The sequence below is a fragment of the Alnus glutinosa genome, chromosome 1, assembly GCF_958979055.1.
Source record: "Alnus glutinosa chromosome 1, dhAlnGlut1.1, whole genome shotgun sequence".
Classification (NCBI taxonomy): domain Eukaryota; kingdom Viridiplantae; phylum Streptophyta; class Magnoliopsida; order Fagales; family Betulaceae; genus Alnus; species Alnus glutinosa.
Genome location: NC_084886.1, coordinates 10,860,537 through 10,876,753, shown reverse-complemented (window position 1 = coordinate 10,876,753; position 16,217 = coordinate 10,860,537). Strand labels below are relative to the sequence as shown.

General features: G+C 34.7%; 2 protein-coding genes across 6 annotated transcripts; both read left to right on the top strand.

Annotated features, from left to right (window-relative positions):
* Window positions 1-3,038, top strand: LOC133858517 (uncharacterized protein At4g04980-like). 3 transcript variants are annotated; one of them, XM_062293992.1, is made up of 7 exons: window positions 1-295; window positions 385-514; window positions 610-1,264; window positions 1,495-1,660; window positions 1,740-1,904; window positions 2,037-2,189; window positions 2,685-3,038. In XM_062293992.1, the coding sequence occupies exons 1-7, from the start codon at window positions 212-214 to the stop codon at window positions 2,874-2,876; spliced, it is 1,545 nt and encodes a 514-aa protein (XP_062149976.1). In that variant the 5' UTR covers window positions 1-211; the 3' UTR covers window positions 2,877-3,038. The 3 variants fall into 3 exon arrangements, with proteins under 3 accessions (XP_062149976.1, XP_062149975.1, XP_062149977.1); XM_062293991.1 differs by having other exon boundaries at window positions 10-295; window positions 2,679-3,038; XM_062293993.1 differs by lacking the exon at window positions 1-295 and having other exon boundaries at window positions 362-514; window positions 648-1,264; window positions 2,679-3,038.
* Window positions 3,039-11,434: 8,396 nt separating this feature from the next.
* On the top strand, window positions 11,435-13,352 carry LOC133858851 (uncharacterized protein At4g04980-like). Of its 3 annotated transcripts, none has more exons than XM_062294308.1 (4): window positions 11,435-11,958; window positions 12,096-12,708; window positions 12,939-13,104; window positions 13,184-13,352. In XM_062294308.1, the coding sequence occupies exons 1-4, from the start codon at window positions 11,895-11,897 to the stop codon at window positions 13,334-13,336; spliced, it is 996 nt and encodes a 331-aa protein (XP_062150292.1). In that variant the 5' UTR covers window positions 11,435-11,894; the 3' UTR covers window positions 13,337-13,352. The 3 variants fall into 3 exon arrangements, with proteins under 3 accessions (XP_062150292.1, XP_062150293.1, XP_062150291.1); XM_062294309.1 differs by having other exon boundaries at window positions 12,092-12,708; XM_062294307.1 differs by having other exon boundaries at window positions 12,054-12,708.
* Window positions 13,353-16,217: the final 2,865 nt, after the last annotated feature.

Here is a 16,217-nt window from a genome sequence, read left to right as displayed (position 1 = left end):
GTTCATTTTCTCATTAATTAGCTTTATAACTCTTTTGCTTTCATGTAATTTCCTAAAACCCTTTGATTCTTGAGGCCTTCTATCTTTACGAAGGTCAGTCACTTGACAGACTAATGGAGTAATGGGACATGTAGGGTTGAGCTCTTTGAATATTTTTTGAACAGTGCATTTCTTGCAGTTAGTGAGATATTTTCTTCCATTTGATAAGTGAATGATGGAGCACCTCCATAAGCTTTATCCCGGAATCATGCCTCATACTTCTTTGTCAAACATGAAGGGAACAACTTTAGATAAGGTTTACCGATCAGCTGCCCTTATGGATGCACTAATTTTCATAGCTTGATTACAAGTTTCTGAGCTAATGAAGTAATATGTTGCATATAGAGATTGGCATACTTCTGCAAGGCTTTGATATCTGTTAGAGATTCATGGACAAAGAATCACGAGTGGATGAATTACATACTCGTATTTGATAAGAATCTTAATGTGGAAAACACTATTGTGGAGCAACTTGGTATGTCCTTTTGTTTTTGTTTTTTTTTCTCTCTCTAACTTGTAAACAGTTAAGATTTTCTTGACTAGATTTCAATATAATTTCACTTTTTAAAGTTGATATAGTGTTAGCAACACTTGATTGCATGATAAAGGCAGCAAGGGAATTATTCGATATGATGGATGAGGAAGATATGAAGGAAGGTTATAGCTCACAAGCAAGAACATTCAAAAGTGTCTCCACTGAAGCTTCATGTCCATTAGAGTTGAATAATCAAAATTCCAGCCCCCTCAATCAGAAGAACGGGAAGGTTGAAGAATTAAGACCAAATGCTAAAGAAGTAAAGAGCAATTCTGAAGTGACAGTAGCAGAACTAAAACCTGGCAATCCAACGACACCCTCAATGTCCATGCTGCCTTCAAAAGGATCAGTGCAGTCAGTACCACCTCCCATGATGCCTTCAAAAGGACCAGCCCCATCTCCACCAACACCCATGCCGCTGCAGAAGCGTCCTGCTCCCCCACCGCCTCCTCCACTTGGTGCCACAAAATCCCTGCATCGAAAGTCAGCCACAACTAAGCTGAAGAGATCTGTCAAGATGATTAATTTGTTTCGGAATCTCAAGAGAAATGTAGAAGGGTCTAGCCTTCTTGTTAATTCAGCTGATGTTTATCGTGAAAGAAGAGCTCCAGCTGGTACAAGGACACAAATTGGAGGCGCTACTGGTTGGAAACAAGGACTGGCCGCTTCATTAGCAGAGTTGACAAAGAGGTTTGCTTAATTCTCATGACAGTTTACTGTTGAAAGCATTATATATGAAGATAGCAGATTTCAAAAACTTCAATTTACATTTGTTGAGTATACATGTGAGAGGGTAAAAATATTAAGTCCTATATTAGAAATTAAGAAGGTACATGATATATATGAGTGGTTATTATAGCATCGTTAGATCCAAACCCATGACTCAAGAGTGGTTAATTTTTAAATCTCTTTGGCCTCAGATCATCTTACTTCCAACAAATAGAAGAAGATGCTCGAAAGCATGAAAAGTCAATCATGGAGCTGAAGATAGCAATTAGGTCCTTCCAAGCGAAGGACATGGTTAAGCTGCTTAAGTTCCAAAGAAGTGTGGAATCTTTTCTGGGAGGCCTAACTGATGAAACCCAGGTCAATATACTATGGGATTTTTCAAATCATTGATCCTCATTGTCAACCTTAGTTGATCTTTCAATTCTTTAAGGTGTAGGTGCTCGCAAAGTATGAAGATTTCCCTACAAAGAAGCTGGAAGCATTGAGGACAGCTGCTGCGTTGTACTCAAAATTGGATACAATAGCAACAAACTTGAAGGAACTGCAGATAGTGGCACCCTTGGACCAGCTCTTCAACAAGGTTGAGAGTTATTTCAGTAAGGTAAAGTACCAAATCCAATGAGGTCTTAAACCTCATAGTATCACCATCTTTAGTAACCCTTGGTAAGTCTAAAACTTCATTGAATTTTCAAACTCCTTTGTAATATATCTTCATTCTCTGATCCTCACTAAGATCAAAAAAGAATTGGAGGCACTTGAACGGATCAAAGAAGAAGAATCCAAGAAATTTAAGAGTCATGATATTCATTTCGACTTCAACATCCTTACACTGATCAAGGAATTAATGGTGGATGTTTCCTCAAGCTGCATGGAGCTAGCACTTAAGGTACCTTTAGTACTAATTTTATAAAGAGTAATGCTACTCTTCACGTTTATTTATCAAACCCATTTCACACAAGCTGATCTAGCATGTTTTATGTGGCTTTCTCATGTCAGTCACTAAAAAAAAATCGAAATGAAAATCACTTAAAACACGTCACGTCAGCCAGTGTAAAATGAGTGTGATAAATAGGCGTGTGAAAAGTAGTAATATTCTTTCACAATTACTAAGCTAGAAATGCTACTCTTCAAACCTATTTATCACACTCATGTTATATCGGCTGGCATTGTGTGTTTAAGTTGTTTACTATGTCTGTCACTTGAAAAAAACAAAAGTGTAAACAACTTAAAACATGTCATATTGGCCAATGTGACATGGGTACGACCGTACGAAAAATAACATTACTCTTACTAAGCAACCGAGTCCAAGCAAGCCGCAGATCATCTGACATGGTTGACTATTATATATGACGATCATATTGGCATTTTCTACTAGGAGAAGAGAGAAGCAAAGGCAGCAAAGGCTAATGAAGAAATTGGATCCAAAGCCAACAGACAAAGAAAGGGAAATTCTAAAATGCTTTGGAGGGCTTTTCAACTGGCATACCGGGTCTATGCCTTTGCTGGTGGACAGGATGATCGTGCTGACAAGCTGGCCGAAGAAGTGGCTCATGAAATTACTGCTCATTCTTAGCAGCAATAATCTCCCTTTTCCTTCAGGAAATTGCTAAACTAGTTCACTTCTGACATGGGAGATACTAGTGAAACATAATGTATTTAACCACACTGGTGCATATATTGAAAAAGGTACTTGTTACTTGTACAAAATTACTAAATATTATACGGACTTGGTGCTGATTTTAGAGTACTAATTCAGGGATTCTCAAACAACATAAAATTAAAATAGTTCCTTCAATTTAAGGTATAAAGATTTTTCTTTGTCTTTTCTCGGCTTCTCTCTTTATCGTTGATCAACTCTTTATTAATTTTATTTTTGTATAAACAAAAATTATTGTATAATTGTTTAGTTTTTTTTTTTTTTTTTTTTCTTAGAAAAGGGATACATTGGAGTAATTAAGGTTTTATCGGGACTTTCCATTAATGAGATTTAATTTTTTCATTTCTAATGTTTTGATGGTTTTGGTTGACACTTGACACATCCAGGCATAATTTTTCTGTACAAATTTTGACAATTTTTCTTACAAAACCTCTATATTACCTTCAAATATATATATATATATATATATATAATTCATTTTAGAGTTGGCCAAACCATGCACCTTAATATATAGCAAATTTTAAAATTGATTAATTAATCATCTCGTCGTTCTTGAGAATAGATCAACAATCTTTACAACTGAATGCTGAAAGTGGCCAAACAACATCCAAAAGCTACGAGATGGTTCGCCCACTAACAGGTTTTTAGTGACAAGGATTTAATGACGTGTCAGGAAGTCTAAAGATTGTTGACGTTTGATTAGTGACGGCCTTCCAACGTCACTAATCAGTTTGCAACCCATTGGATTTAGATTCAAAAGTGTTAAAATATTTTTCAGAATTGTAAAATTGGAGCCTTCGTGGGTTGAGCTCGAATCACCAATTCTTGGAGCTTCTTTGGCTAAGCTCGAATCACCAATTCACCAAAGATCTTAATACATATAATTCACTATATCACTTGTTTTGTGGATACCTGTACTGAACTTGACTCTGCACTGTTTTTCAAACACACATTGCTCACAAAAGTCCAGAGATCATGTTTTCTAGTCACAAAGCAAATCTCATTTGCTCAGGATTGTCACACTCCTCTCACTCATATGACCCAACCGCATATGCCATAATCTGGTAGTGTTTGAATCTGGATCATCTGAAGAAGACACAGTAGCTGAGCCTGTAACTACACAGCACCGAAGAAAGTAGAGCCTATCACGCTAGCTTGTTGCCTTTCATCACAACCAATGAGCCTTTGCAAACCCGAATGACTCCGCCTTCACCAAAATACTTGTATCCAAGGGAGTCCAAAGTGCCCAAAAAAATGAGATTTTTCTTCAAATCTGGTATGTGTCGAACATTTGTCAAAGTCCTCACGATCTCATCATGCATCCTTATTCTGATTGTACCAATACCAACAATCTTGTAGGTAACACCATTTTCCATCAAGACTGAACCACTATTGACTAACTCATAGGTAGTAAACCAATCCCTTTTAGGAGACATATGAAATGTACAAGCAATATCAAGGACCCACTTGTCGTTAAAACGACCATCAGAAACGGTAACAACAAGGACTAAGTCTAAACCTTCAGATTTTGCTTTGACGACACCAGCCACAGAAGAGGAAATTTACTTATTACCCTTCTCTTTATTTTTCAACTTCGAATACTCGGATTTATAAAGCCCATATTTTTTACAATAATAACACTGGACTTTCTTCTTCGACTTGGACTGCGATTGGCCTCTTGATTTTCAATTCCTTGAATCCCTCTCACTGAATTGACCTCTAAAATTAGTGGAATTTTTCTGAATGAACCTTAACAAATAAATCATTTGCCTAATTATCACTACCTTTTCCATTTAACATTGTCCTCAACTCCAAAGAATTCAAAGCAGATTTAACATCCACTAAGGAAATGGTATCTCCACTGTACAACATTGAATTAACGAAATTATCAAAGACATCTGGTAGTGAACACAACAAAATTAAGGCTTGATCCTCATCATATACTTGAACATCAATATTTTTTATATCGAAAATAATTCTATTAAAGTCATCCAGATGATCATAAAGAGGCATACCTTCTTTTGTTTTGAGGGTATATAACTGTTGCTTCAAATACAATCGGTTCGTGTGTGATTTCTTCATATACAAGCTCTCTAACTTTTTCCAAAGTCCATCAGCAACTTCTCTCAAGACTCTATTTAAAAGAGACAACAATATTGCACTGTGGGCCTTTTCTTCAAGTTCCTTCATTTCCTCCGTTGATGATGTTGATAGCACCTCGCCATCCAAAATCTTCACCAAGCCTTGTTGCCGTAACAAATCCCGCATCTTGAGTCGCCATAAACTAAAACTATTATGACCATCAAATTTTTCTACTTTAAATTTTGCAGTAGCCATCCCGTAAAATAAAGATCCAAACTTTGATACCAGTTTGTTGTGACAGACAAATATTTCAGGATCACCAAAGAAGTAGAAAAATAATCTTGACCCCAAACCGCTCAAGGGGGTGGCTCACCCCCTTGGTCAAAATGGGGTTGGCCAAGGGATGGCTCAGGCTGAGCCACCCCTCTTCTTCTTCTTCTTTTTTTTTTAAAGTTTTTAATTTTTTTTTTAAGTTGTATTATTTTTAATTAATTTTTAAATATTTTTATTTATATTTTTTATATTGTGACAATCCGTTAAATATTAGACGGAAAAATTAATGGAGGTACCAAGTTCGTCTTTTCCTAAAATCTAAGTACCATCTGCGATACAAATTGAAACTCAAGTACCAAAAAATAAAATTGTCAAAAATCAGGTACTACAAAAGTATTTAACCCTTCAAATTTAGATAAAAGATAGATTGAAATATTATAAAAGATTTTAGCATCGGTTCAAAATCATATCTAATTGCTGATTTTCAAAGCCTACAACATAATGCAAGTACTACAAACTTAATAGGAGAAAATGGAAAATAGAAATAACATCATTCCAAAGTTAAGCAAAGACGTACACCTACATCAAACAAAACCTTCATCCTCTCATGTGGCTTTTGCCTTGATTTTTCCTCTAGTGAAGCTCTTTGAAGAGTGGATAGAGATTTTGCATATCGTTGCAAGGACACCAAGGAACAATTCACCTAGAAAAAGTTTTTAAAAAAACCTTAGATAAGACGCATTCATCATTTATACAGTATTTAGTTAAGGAGATATAACTCATCGATCAATTGACCTCAAGAGGTAAATAAGTTGGGCGCTTGGGTTCCCGACATTGATGCACAGAAGATCTCCTTGTATAACACAATTCTATACCACGATGATTAAAGTGATAATCATAAACAATCACTTCTAAGTGGCATTTCACTTCATTTATGATTATAAGAAATACAATATTTATATATATGTTTAACTCGTGAACAAGCTCGAGTGGCTTGGTTCGATTACAACTAATTTGAAGACCTTGATGCATATGCTCCACTACCGGGTCACTTGTCTTGCGATGTCCCATCAATGCCCTGCTATGCATTTTTCATTGCATGTATTTTTATTTTTTATTTTTTTCATATGAATTACCTGGCAAGTAAAATTTTGCTTTATTACACTCAATGCCTACCTGCATGTCTACGAACCCGCATTTCCATTTCCCCCTTTTTTTACTTACACACTTCTTTGCATTCGATGCTCCCTAAATAACAAGCCATCCTCGGTCGCTCATCCTCAACTTTGAACCTCCGATATCTGAAAAACATGAACCCAAGAACACGGCCTGGCCTTCCACTTGAGTGAAGCTGCTATATAAGTGTTATACATAGTATATAGGGTTAGGGTTCAAATTTATGTGTGTGTGATCCTTATATTAATGCTATATATAGTATATATGGGTTAGGGTTTAAATTTATAGTATATACATATATAGTAGCAATATATATTAATTACCGATGTGGCAATCCGGTTATCCGGTTACAGTTATTTTCGATTTTTCGATTTTTTGATTTTTCCGGTTAATGGTTGTTGGTGGTTATTAGTGGTTACCGGGTATTTTCGGTTAATAACCATCTCACTTATACACCCTTACCAGCAGCAATATTGGTTTTTTGCTCTTCTTGTGGATCTCATCGTTAAAAGATAATTGTGTTAAAAAAAAAAAAACCTTTGGAATTGCTAAATAAAAGATAAATAAATATATAAATATAAAGCAACGGAAACTGGAACCATGGGTATTTGTAACAGGCTGATCTTGAGTGCTACACGCACCCTTTGTGAAACCTCCACATGAAGCTCCAACTCCTTGCTAGAACCCTGCTCATTTCCTGTAAAAATAACAAACTCCTTTCTCGAGTGAAGCATGGTAGATTCATCAAATACAACATCTTTACTGACTATAAACTTAAGGTTATTTAGGATCAGAACATCACAATCTATATCCTTTCACCCTGTCTGCATAGCCTAGAAATATACATTTCTTTGACCTAGGCTTAAGTTTACCATCATTTACATGACACAATAAGGAGGATAACCAAAATTTTCAAAATTGAATAATTAACAGGAGTACCAGACCAAACCTCATAAGGAGTTTTACAATCAATAGCTGTTGATGGAGAACGGTTGACCAAATTGTTGTGCAAATTTTAATACTCGCAAGTACTCGCAAGTACTCGAATCGTTTGTAATATAGCGTTTTGCAAATGCGAGGTCGATCCCATAAGGAATTGTATTGCGAAAATTAATCTCTATTCAAACTAATCCTATTCTAACCAAGTTTCAAATTTAGGGATTTTTAACAAAAGAAAACATAAACAAAATTAATGAAAATAAAGGGGTCTAGGATTTTGGAATCCACACCACCAAATCACAACAACATAGTCTCATGCTCATCACACATATTTCGAATTCTCTCATACAAATCTTAGGTATGTTCTACTTATGCTTCAAAAATAGTTTTAAATCATTTAATGAATCCATTCTTCCACAAATCACAAAAGATATCTAGTTTCAACTAAATCATCAAATGTATTCATAGAATGAAACACACCGAATATCCAACTTTTTGATAAATAAAAATCTAAACCATCAATTTAATGAAACTATTTCAAATCATCACTTGTATCCGGAAATAACAAGAGATACCCAAAAATCATCTTAAAAATCGAAATGGAACAATGAGAAATCAAAACTCATAAACTCAAATAGCATGAACAAGCAAGAAAATATAGTATCTCTTCAATGATGAGGTTTCATCCTCAACCCTAGATGAAATTTTCGCTACACATGATAAAAAAAATAAAACTTAAAACCTTAAATTAAAAGCATAAAAATTAAACACTTACAAAAGAGAAAGAAAAAAAATTTGTGTAGAAAAATAGCCCAAGAAGAAGCAGGGCTGCGCCCCACTCCCTCTCGTCCTGTTTTTCTCTACACCCTTCAACAGGAGAGAAACTTCTATATTTATAACACATGCATTTAAGTGAGAATACAAATGAGACAAAACAAAACAAAAAAAAATAAAAAATAAAAAAAGAAGAAGAAGAAGAAGAAGAAGAAGAAAAGGGACTTATCTCTCTACCAAGTGCACTGCTGGAACTACTCGGATATCTTCTTCTGAAAATGCCTTTTTGCACATAACACCCACCAAGGATTGAATGCTGCTTCCTCAGTTTTTTCAACAAAAGGCTTCAAATTTGGCATGTTTGGCAACAATGTTTTTCAAAAACAAATTTTCTTAGTATTCGTTTTTTTTTTTCAAATTTTGTGTCAAAAAGTCAAACCTCGAAATTCACGCAGTAAATTATAGTTGAATTCGTTTTTGAAAAAATCGAACACCAAAACGTCCCATTCATTTTGTTTTTTTCACAAAGCTCGATCGGTAAAGAAGCTATAGCTAGCTTCTTGAAGAAGGTTGATCCTTAGCTTGTAGCTAGATCAAGAGACATGCACATACATTATCGGTGTATGTGGTGTGACACTGTAGCTAGCTTAATGCACAATACTTTTTTAATAATATTAATTAATAGATTATTATATAACTGTCATACAACTGGCATGACGTAACATTGTAACAATAAGCATCAGCTCTTATTTTATTTTTTTTACAAGATCGATCAAGCTTATCAAATGGCTGATTCATCTTAAAGCCAAACACTAAATATGAACATCAAGGCCAATAGTAGCATCGTGAAAGTTTGTTGAGTTTGTATAAACATGCTTTGTCCGTTGCAATCCTCCAATCGTAGTAAGGGCCGTCTTTCTTGTCTCTATCATAGTAGTAGATGTCAAACCAGTAGGATTTCGATGTCCACTGAAAGTTACAGACGAATTTTGTAGCCCCCCAAAAGTCTGGTTTAAATCTGAAGTTGAAGGACTGATTTGTATTCAGTACGTGGGAACCAAGATCGTCGCTCTTTGATTTGCAGCTCGCGTTAAGGGTTAAGCCACCACTTAACACATTTGTGACATTCACGGTTTTTCGATTGTGATGAAACACGAATCCTGCAACAACAATATTAAACCCACTCATACACAACATAAGCCACATAGTTGCTAACAACAACATTGCATTTCTATTGGACGAGTCCATGTATGTTGTTTGCAAATTGTACGTGGATTATGATTAATTATGATGGGTGCAGGCTTTCTCGTTTCTAGTTTCTAGCTAGGAGAGATATATATGCATTGTATATATATATATATATATAGACTATATATATAGTTGTGAAAACTATCGGCTAAATTAAGAAGAAAGAAAAGATCGAAATCATGCACATATATATATATATATATATATATATATATATATATACACACATTTGAAGGAAATGTATACGTGAACGAGTCAACCAAGCGAATACCTAGCTAGGGTTTGCTTACTTAAAAAATGGGTGGTGTTCATTTCATTTAGATTAGATTCACATTTGCTAATTTAATACATATCCCGCCCAGGAACAAATTAATATGCTATTTTTTTGTTTAATTGGTACATGAGAAAATATAGAAGATTAATTAGGTCATTATATATATATATATATATATATATATATATATATATATATATATATATATATATATATAATTTTATTTTTATTTTTATTTTTTTTGTGTTATCTTATTCTTTTGGTTTCTAGAAAATGAGTGTATTTTATTAGACAGACTAAAGTTTCTCGTTTTATCATTTCTTGTAAGATCTAAAATTCATTTCTTTTTTCTATTTTTTGTTGTGTCTTTTCTGTTGAAATTGATTTTGTTCTTTTTATGTTTGTATGCTCTTGCACTATGAAGGATTTTTTTTTTTTTCTCTAATTTCATTAATTAGTAGTATCTAGATTGAAACATTTGAAGTATAAGGTAGTTTTCACATTAAAGTGTACGCTGAATTTTATTTTATTTTTTTATTTTTTTATATATAGGTAAGATTAAACAACATTAATAAAATAAACTAAATACAAGAGAGGGAGACATCAAATCCCCAAAATAATTAATATTGTGCTGGAGAAAGTCTCTATGAACTTTCTATCAATTGGTTATATTAAGGGGAAGACCCAATCAAGAACTTAATTAATTAGTTGAAGCAGCGCAATAATTTGCGCTAACGGCCGGTGGACCTCCATTTAGGTTATCCCTATTTTTCGCATTAATTAATTAATTAAAAATTTATTGGGTTTATGATTTAATTATACGGTAAAGACACCAATCTCCTCATCTTAAATTCTCGCTATTAATTAGGATATAAACAATTCAATCTTGTGTCATTAATTTGTCTCAATTGACATGACAAGTGATTTTATAATTTAAACAAACTGTTCTTGAATTACAACCACTTTATCATTTTTACATTTCAATTTAAAACTCTTCTAAAATTTCTCACCGCTTAAATAATGTACTTGCCTAAATTCTGTAAAAGTTATTGAAATTTACTAACTCTTAAAAGACACATTGTTGATAATATATATATATATATCAAAAATCAAAAAATTAAGAGACGCATTGAGAGAGGAGAGGTGTCCATGACTTACAAAGTGCCCAGATCAAGAAAACCTTAACAATGTTGACACTTTAACAAATCCCTTCATAGATTAAGCTGTCAAGGTTTTATGTGTTGAGGAAAAAAAGGTCAGAAGAAAAAAGTAGTTTTTGATCAATTTCATTTAGAGCTCAATCCATTTTCCATTATGCCCTCCAATTACTTGTCATTTATGCTTACTATATAGAGTTTTAAGTCAATTAAAAAAATTTCTGGAACTTATTATAAATCTATGTAATTACAATGACCAAGTTGGAGAGTAACAAACTTCTATGAAAAAAAGGCTAGAAGAAAAAAGTAGTTTTCAATTTCTTTTCGACCTCAATCCAGTTTCCATTTATGATTATTATATAAAGTTTCAAGTCATTTTTAAAATTTTATGGAGATTTCGTGTCGTGTGGGTTACCAACTGCCTATTCATGACTATGTCTATATCCTTCCTTTCTGCATTTCTTGGTCAACAAATAAATTTCCTCCCCCATCAGAACCATCTACAAAAGTAATAACAGGATCCCATGCAGCAACCCTTTGCTCTTGAGCTACTTATACTTTGTTCATTTTCTCATTAATTAGCTTTATAACTCTTTTGCTTTCATGTAATTTCCTAAAACCCTTTGATTCTTGAGGCCTTCTATCTTTACGAAGGTCAGTCACTTGACAGACTAATGGAGTAATGGGACATGTAGGGTTGAGCTCTTTGAATATTTTTTGAACAGTGCATTTCTTGCAGTTAGTGAGATATTTTCTTCCATTTGATAAGTGAATGATGGAGCACCTCCATAAGCTTTATCCCGGAATCATGCCTCATACTTCTTTGTCAAACATGAAGGGAACAACTTTAGATAAGGTTTACCGATCAGCTGCCCTTATGGATGCACTAATTTTCATAGCTTGATTACAAGTTTCTGAGCTAATGAAGTAATATGTTGCATATAGAGATTGGCATACTTCTGCAAGGCTTTGATATCTGTTAGAGATTCATGGACAAAGAATCACGAGTGGATGAATTACATACTCGTATTTGATAAGAATCTTAATGTGGAAAACACTATTGTGGAGCAACTTGGTATGTCCTTTTGTTTTTGTTTTTTTTTCTCTCTCTAACTTGTAAACAGTTAAGATTTTCTTGACTAGATTTCAATATAATTTCACTTTTTAAAGTTGATATAGTGTTAGCAACACTTGATTGCATGATAAAGGCAGCAAGGGAATTATTCGATATGATGGATGAGGAAGATATGAAGGAAGGTTATAGCTCACAAGCAAGAACATTCAAAAGTGTCTCCACTGAAGCTTCATGTCCATTAGAGTTGAATAATCAAAATTCCAGCCCCCTCAATCAGAAGAACGGGAAGGTTGAAGAATTAAGACCAAATGCTAAAGAAGTAAAGAGCAATTCTGAAGTGACAGTAGCAGAACTAAAACCTGGCAATCCAACGACACCCTCAATGTCCATGCTGCCTTCAAAAGGATCAGTGCAGTCAGTACCACCTCCCATGATGCCTTCAAAAGGACCAGCCCCATCTCCACCAACACCCATGCCGCTGCAGAAGCGTCCTGCTCCCCCACCGCCTCCTCCACTTGGTGCCACAAAATCCCTGCATCGAAAGTCAGCCACAACTAAGCTGAAGAGATCTGTCAAGATGATTAATTTGTTTCGGAATCTCAAGAGAAATGTAGAAGGGTCTAGCCTTCTTGTTAATTCAGCTGATGTTTATCGTGAAAGAAGAGCTCCAGCTGGTACAAGGACACAAATTGGAGGCGCTACTGGTTGGAAACAAGGACTGGCCGCTTCATTAGCAGAGTTGACAAAGAGGTTTGCTTAATTCTCATGACAGTTTACTGTTGAAAGCATTATATATGAAGATAGCAGATTTCAAAAACTTCAATTTACATTTGTTGAGTATACATGTGAGAGGGTAAAAATATTAAGTCCTATATTAGAAATTAAGAAGGTACATGATATATATGAGTGGTTATTATAGCATCGTTAGATCCAAACCCATGACTCAAGAGTGGTTAATTTTTAAATCTCTTTGGCCTCAGATCATCTTACTTCCAACAAATAGAAGAAGATGCTCGAAAGCATGAAAAGTCAATCATGGAGCTGAAGATAGCAATTAGGTCCTTCCAAGCGAAGGACATGGTTAAGCTGCTTAAGTTCCAAAGAAGTGTGGAATCTTTTCTGGGAGGCCTAACTGATGAAACCCAGGTCAATATACTATGGGATTTTTCAAATCATTGATCCTCATTGTCAACCTTAGTTGATCTTTCAATTCTTTAAGGTGTAGGTGCTCGCAAAGTATGAAGATTTCCCTACAAAGAAGCTGGAAGCATTGAGGACGTACAGCTGCTGCGTTGTACTCAAAATTGGATACAATAGCAACAAACTTGAAGAAACTGCAGATAGTGGCACCCTTGGACCAGCGCTTCAACAAGGTTGAGAGTTATTTCAGTAAGGTAAAGCACCAAATCCAATGAGGTCTTAAACCTCATAGTATCACCATCTTTAGTAACCCTTGGTAAGTCTAAAACTTAATTGAATTTTCAAACTCCTTTGTAATATATCTTCATTCTTTGATCCTTACTAAGATAAAAAAATAAAAAATAAAAAAAAAATAAAAAAAAAATAAAAAAGAATCGGAGGCACTTGAACGGATCAAATAAGAAGAATCCAAGAAATTTAAGAGTCATAATATTCATTTCGACTTCGGCATCCTTACACTGATCAGGGAATTAATGGTGGATGTTTCCTCCAGCTGCATGGAGCTAGCACTTAAGGTACCTTTAGTACTAATTTTACAATGAGTAATGCTACTCTTCATGTTTATTTATCAAACCCATTTCACACAAATTGATCTAACGTATTTTACGTCGCTTTCTCATGTTTATCACTAGGAAAAAACTGAAACGAAAATTACTTAAAACACATCACGCCAACCGATGTAAAACAAGTGTAATAAATAGACGTGTGAAGAGTAGCATTAATTCTTTTCACAATTATTAAGCTAGAAATGCTACTCTTCACACCTATTTATCACACTCATTTTATACCGGTTAACATAACGTGTTTTAAGTGGTTCACACTCATGTCTGACAGTAATTAACATCTTCACTCTTCAGGCCCGATGCAAATCAATTTCGTCTTCTACTCCCACACACCACAAAACGGAAAATACACCTTCTACCAAACCCTTTTAGGAGACATATGAAATGTACAAACAGTATGGAGGACCCACTTGTCGTTAAAACAACCATAAAAAATGGTAACAACAAGGTAAGTCTAAACCCTCATATTTTGCTTTGACAACACCAGCCACAGAAGATGAAATTTACTTATTACTCTCCTCTTTATTTTTCAACTTCGTACACTTGGATTTATAAAGCCCATATTTTTTACAATAATAACACTGGACTTTCTTCTTTGACTTGGATTGCGATTGGCCTCTTGATTTTCCTTTCCTTGAATCCCTCTCACTAGATCGACCTTTAAAATTAAAGGAATTTTCTAAACGAACCTTAATAAATAAACCATCTGCCTGATTATCACTACCTTTCCCATTCAACATTGTCCTCAACTCCAAAGAATTCAAAACAGATTTAACATCCACTAAGTAGATGGTATCTCTACCGTACAACATTGAATTAACGAAAATATCAAAGATATTTGGTATTGAACACAACAGAATTAAGGTTTGATCCTCATCATCTACTTTAATATCAATATTTTTCATATCCAAAATTAAGGCTTGATCACAAAGAGGCATACCTCATTTCATTTTGAGGGTATATAACCGTTGCTTCAAATATAATCAGTTCGTGTGGGATTTCTTCATATACAAGCTCTCTAGCTTTTTTCAAAGTTCAGCGGCAGTTTCTTCATCAACAACTTCTCTCAAGACTCCATCTGAAAGAGACAACAATATTGCACTGTGAGCATTTTCTTCAAGTTCCTTCATTTCCTTCGTTGATGATGTTGAAGGCACCTTGCCATCCAAAATCTTCGCAAAGCCTTGTTGCCATAACAAATCCTACATCTTGAATCGCCATAAACTGAAACTATTATGACCATCAAATTTTTCTACTTTAAATTTTGCAGTAGCCATCCCACAAAATAAAGATCCAAGCTTTGATACCAGTTTGTTGTGACAGATAAATATTCCAAGATCACCAAAGAAGCAGAAAAATATTGTAGAATAGACCGGCCGACCTGGGGGTGACTGAAACACTCCCCCACCCGGTAGCCCTTTGGGGTGGTTCAGTCACCCCCAAGGCCAAACCCTCTAATTTATTTATTTTTTTCTTCTTTTTTATCTTTGGCCATGGGGGTGGCCGAGCCGCCCCCATTTGCCACGAAGGTGGTTCGGCCACTCCCATGGGCCAAAACCGTCACAATTTTTTTTTTCTTTTTTTCTTATTGGCCATTGGGGGTGGCCGAACTACCCTCATGGGGCATGGTTCGGCCACCCCCAGGCTCAACTACCCCTTCTTTTTTGTAAGTGTGTTTTTTTTAAAAAGAAAAAAAAAATGTTTTTAATATATTTTTTTTAAGTTATATTATTTTTAATTTTTTATCAATTTTTCAAGATTTTTTTTTTTTTGTTTTGTTTTTTATTGTGCCACGTGTCAACCCCTAAGATTAGATGGGTGGCAATCCGTTAAATTTTGGATGAAAAAATGGACGGATGTACCATATCTGTCTTTTTCCAAAACTCAAGTATCATCTGCAATGCGAATTAAAATTGAAGTACCAAAAAATAAAGTTTCCAAACTACAAGTACCAAAAAGGTCTTTAACCTTTTTTTTTTTTTTTTTAAGGAGTCCGACGCTATGAGCAACATCTCAAATTTTACTTATGATCAAAGCATCCCATCAATCCCCTGTAACCCTTTTTCCCTACTCAATCAAAAAAAAAAAAAACCGTGATTGAGTTATTTAAATAAATTATCTTTCTCTAATTTAACCGCACTATTTGAACAAAGCACACCAACCCTCTAATTTTCATGGTTATTTTCTAATCCTATCTTCTTAATTAGTTATTATGGGCAATATTTATGTTTGAAAAAAGGGATATTTATATGTGTTGAGACAGTTTCCGGTAGGTGATGTGTCGATCAGCTATTTGTCCAGGCTACTCTTGGTCCACCTGAAAAATAAGGCTGCGTCGGGGGGTTCCGACAACCCCGCTCCGATGCTTAAGTGAGTGTATGGTTCTAAGAATAAATGTGCAGAATAATGTCAAAAAGATTGATTAGCATGTACCTTAACATCTGAAGAGGTTCTAGTATTTATATAGGTTGAGGAGCAGTTATTGTCCTCCTGCAT

Coding starts and splice junctions, on each gene's coding strand:
- LOC133858517 (XM_062293991.1), top strand. CDS start 212: ATGATGGAGCACCTCCATAAGCTTTATCCCGGAATCATGCCTCATACT. Junction 296..384: donor AGGGAACAACTTTAGATAAG/GTTTACCGATCA, acceptor TGTTGCATATAG/AGATTGGCATACTTCTGCAA. Junction 2,190..2,678: donor GCATGGAGCTAGCACTTAAG/GTACCTTTAGTA, acceptor ATTTTCTACTAG/GAGAAGAGAGAAGCAAAGGC.
- LOC133858851 (XM_062294307.1), top strand. CDS start 11,895: ATGAATTACATACTCGTATTTGATAAGAATCTTAATGTGGAAAACACT. Junction 12,709..12,938: donor TTAGCAGAGTTGACAAAGAG/GTTTGCTTAATT, acceptor CTTTGGCCTCAG/ATCATCTTACTTCCAACAAA. Junction 13,105..13,183: donor GCCTAACTGATGAAACCCAG/GTCAATATACTA, acceptor TTTAAGGTGTAG/GTGCTCGCAAAGTATGAAGA.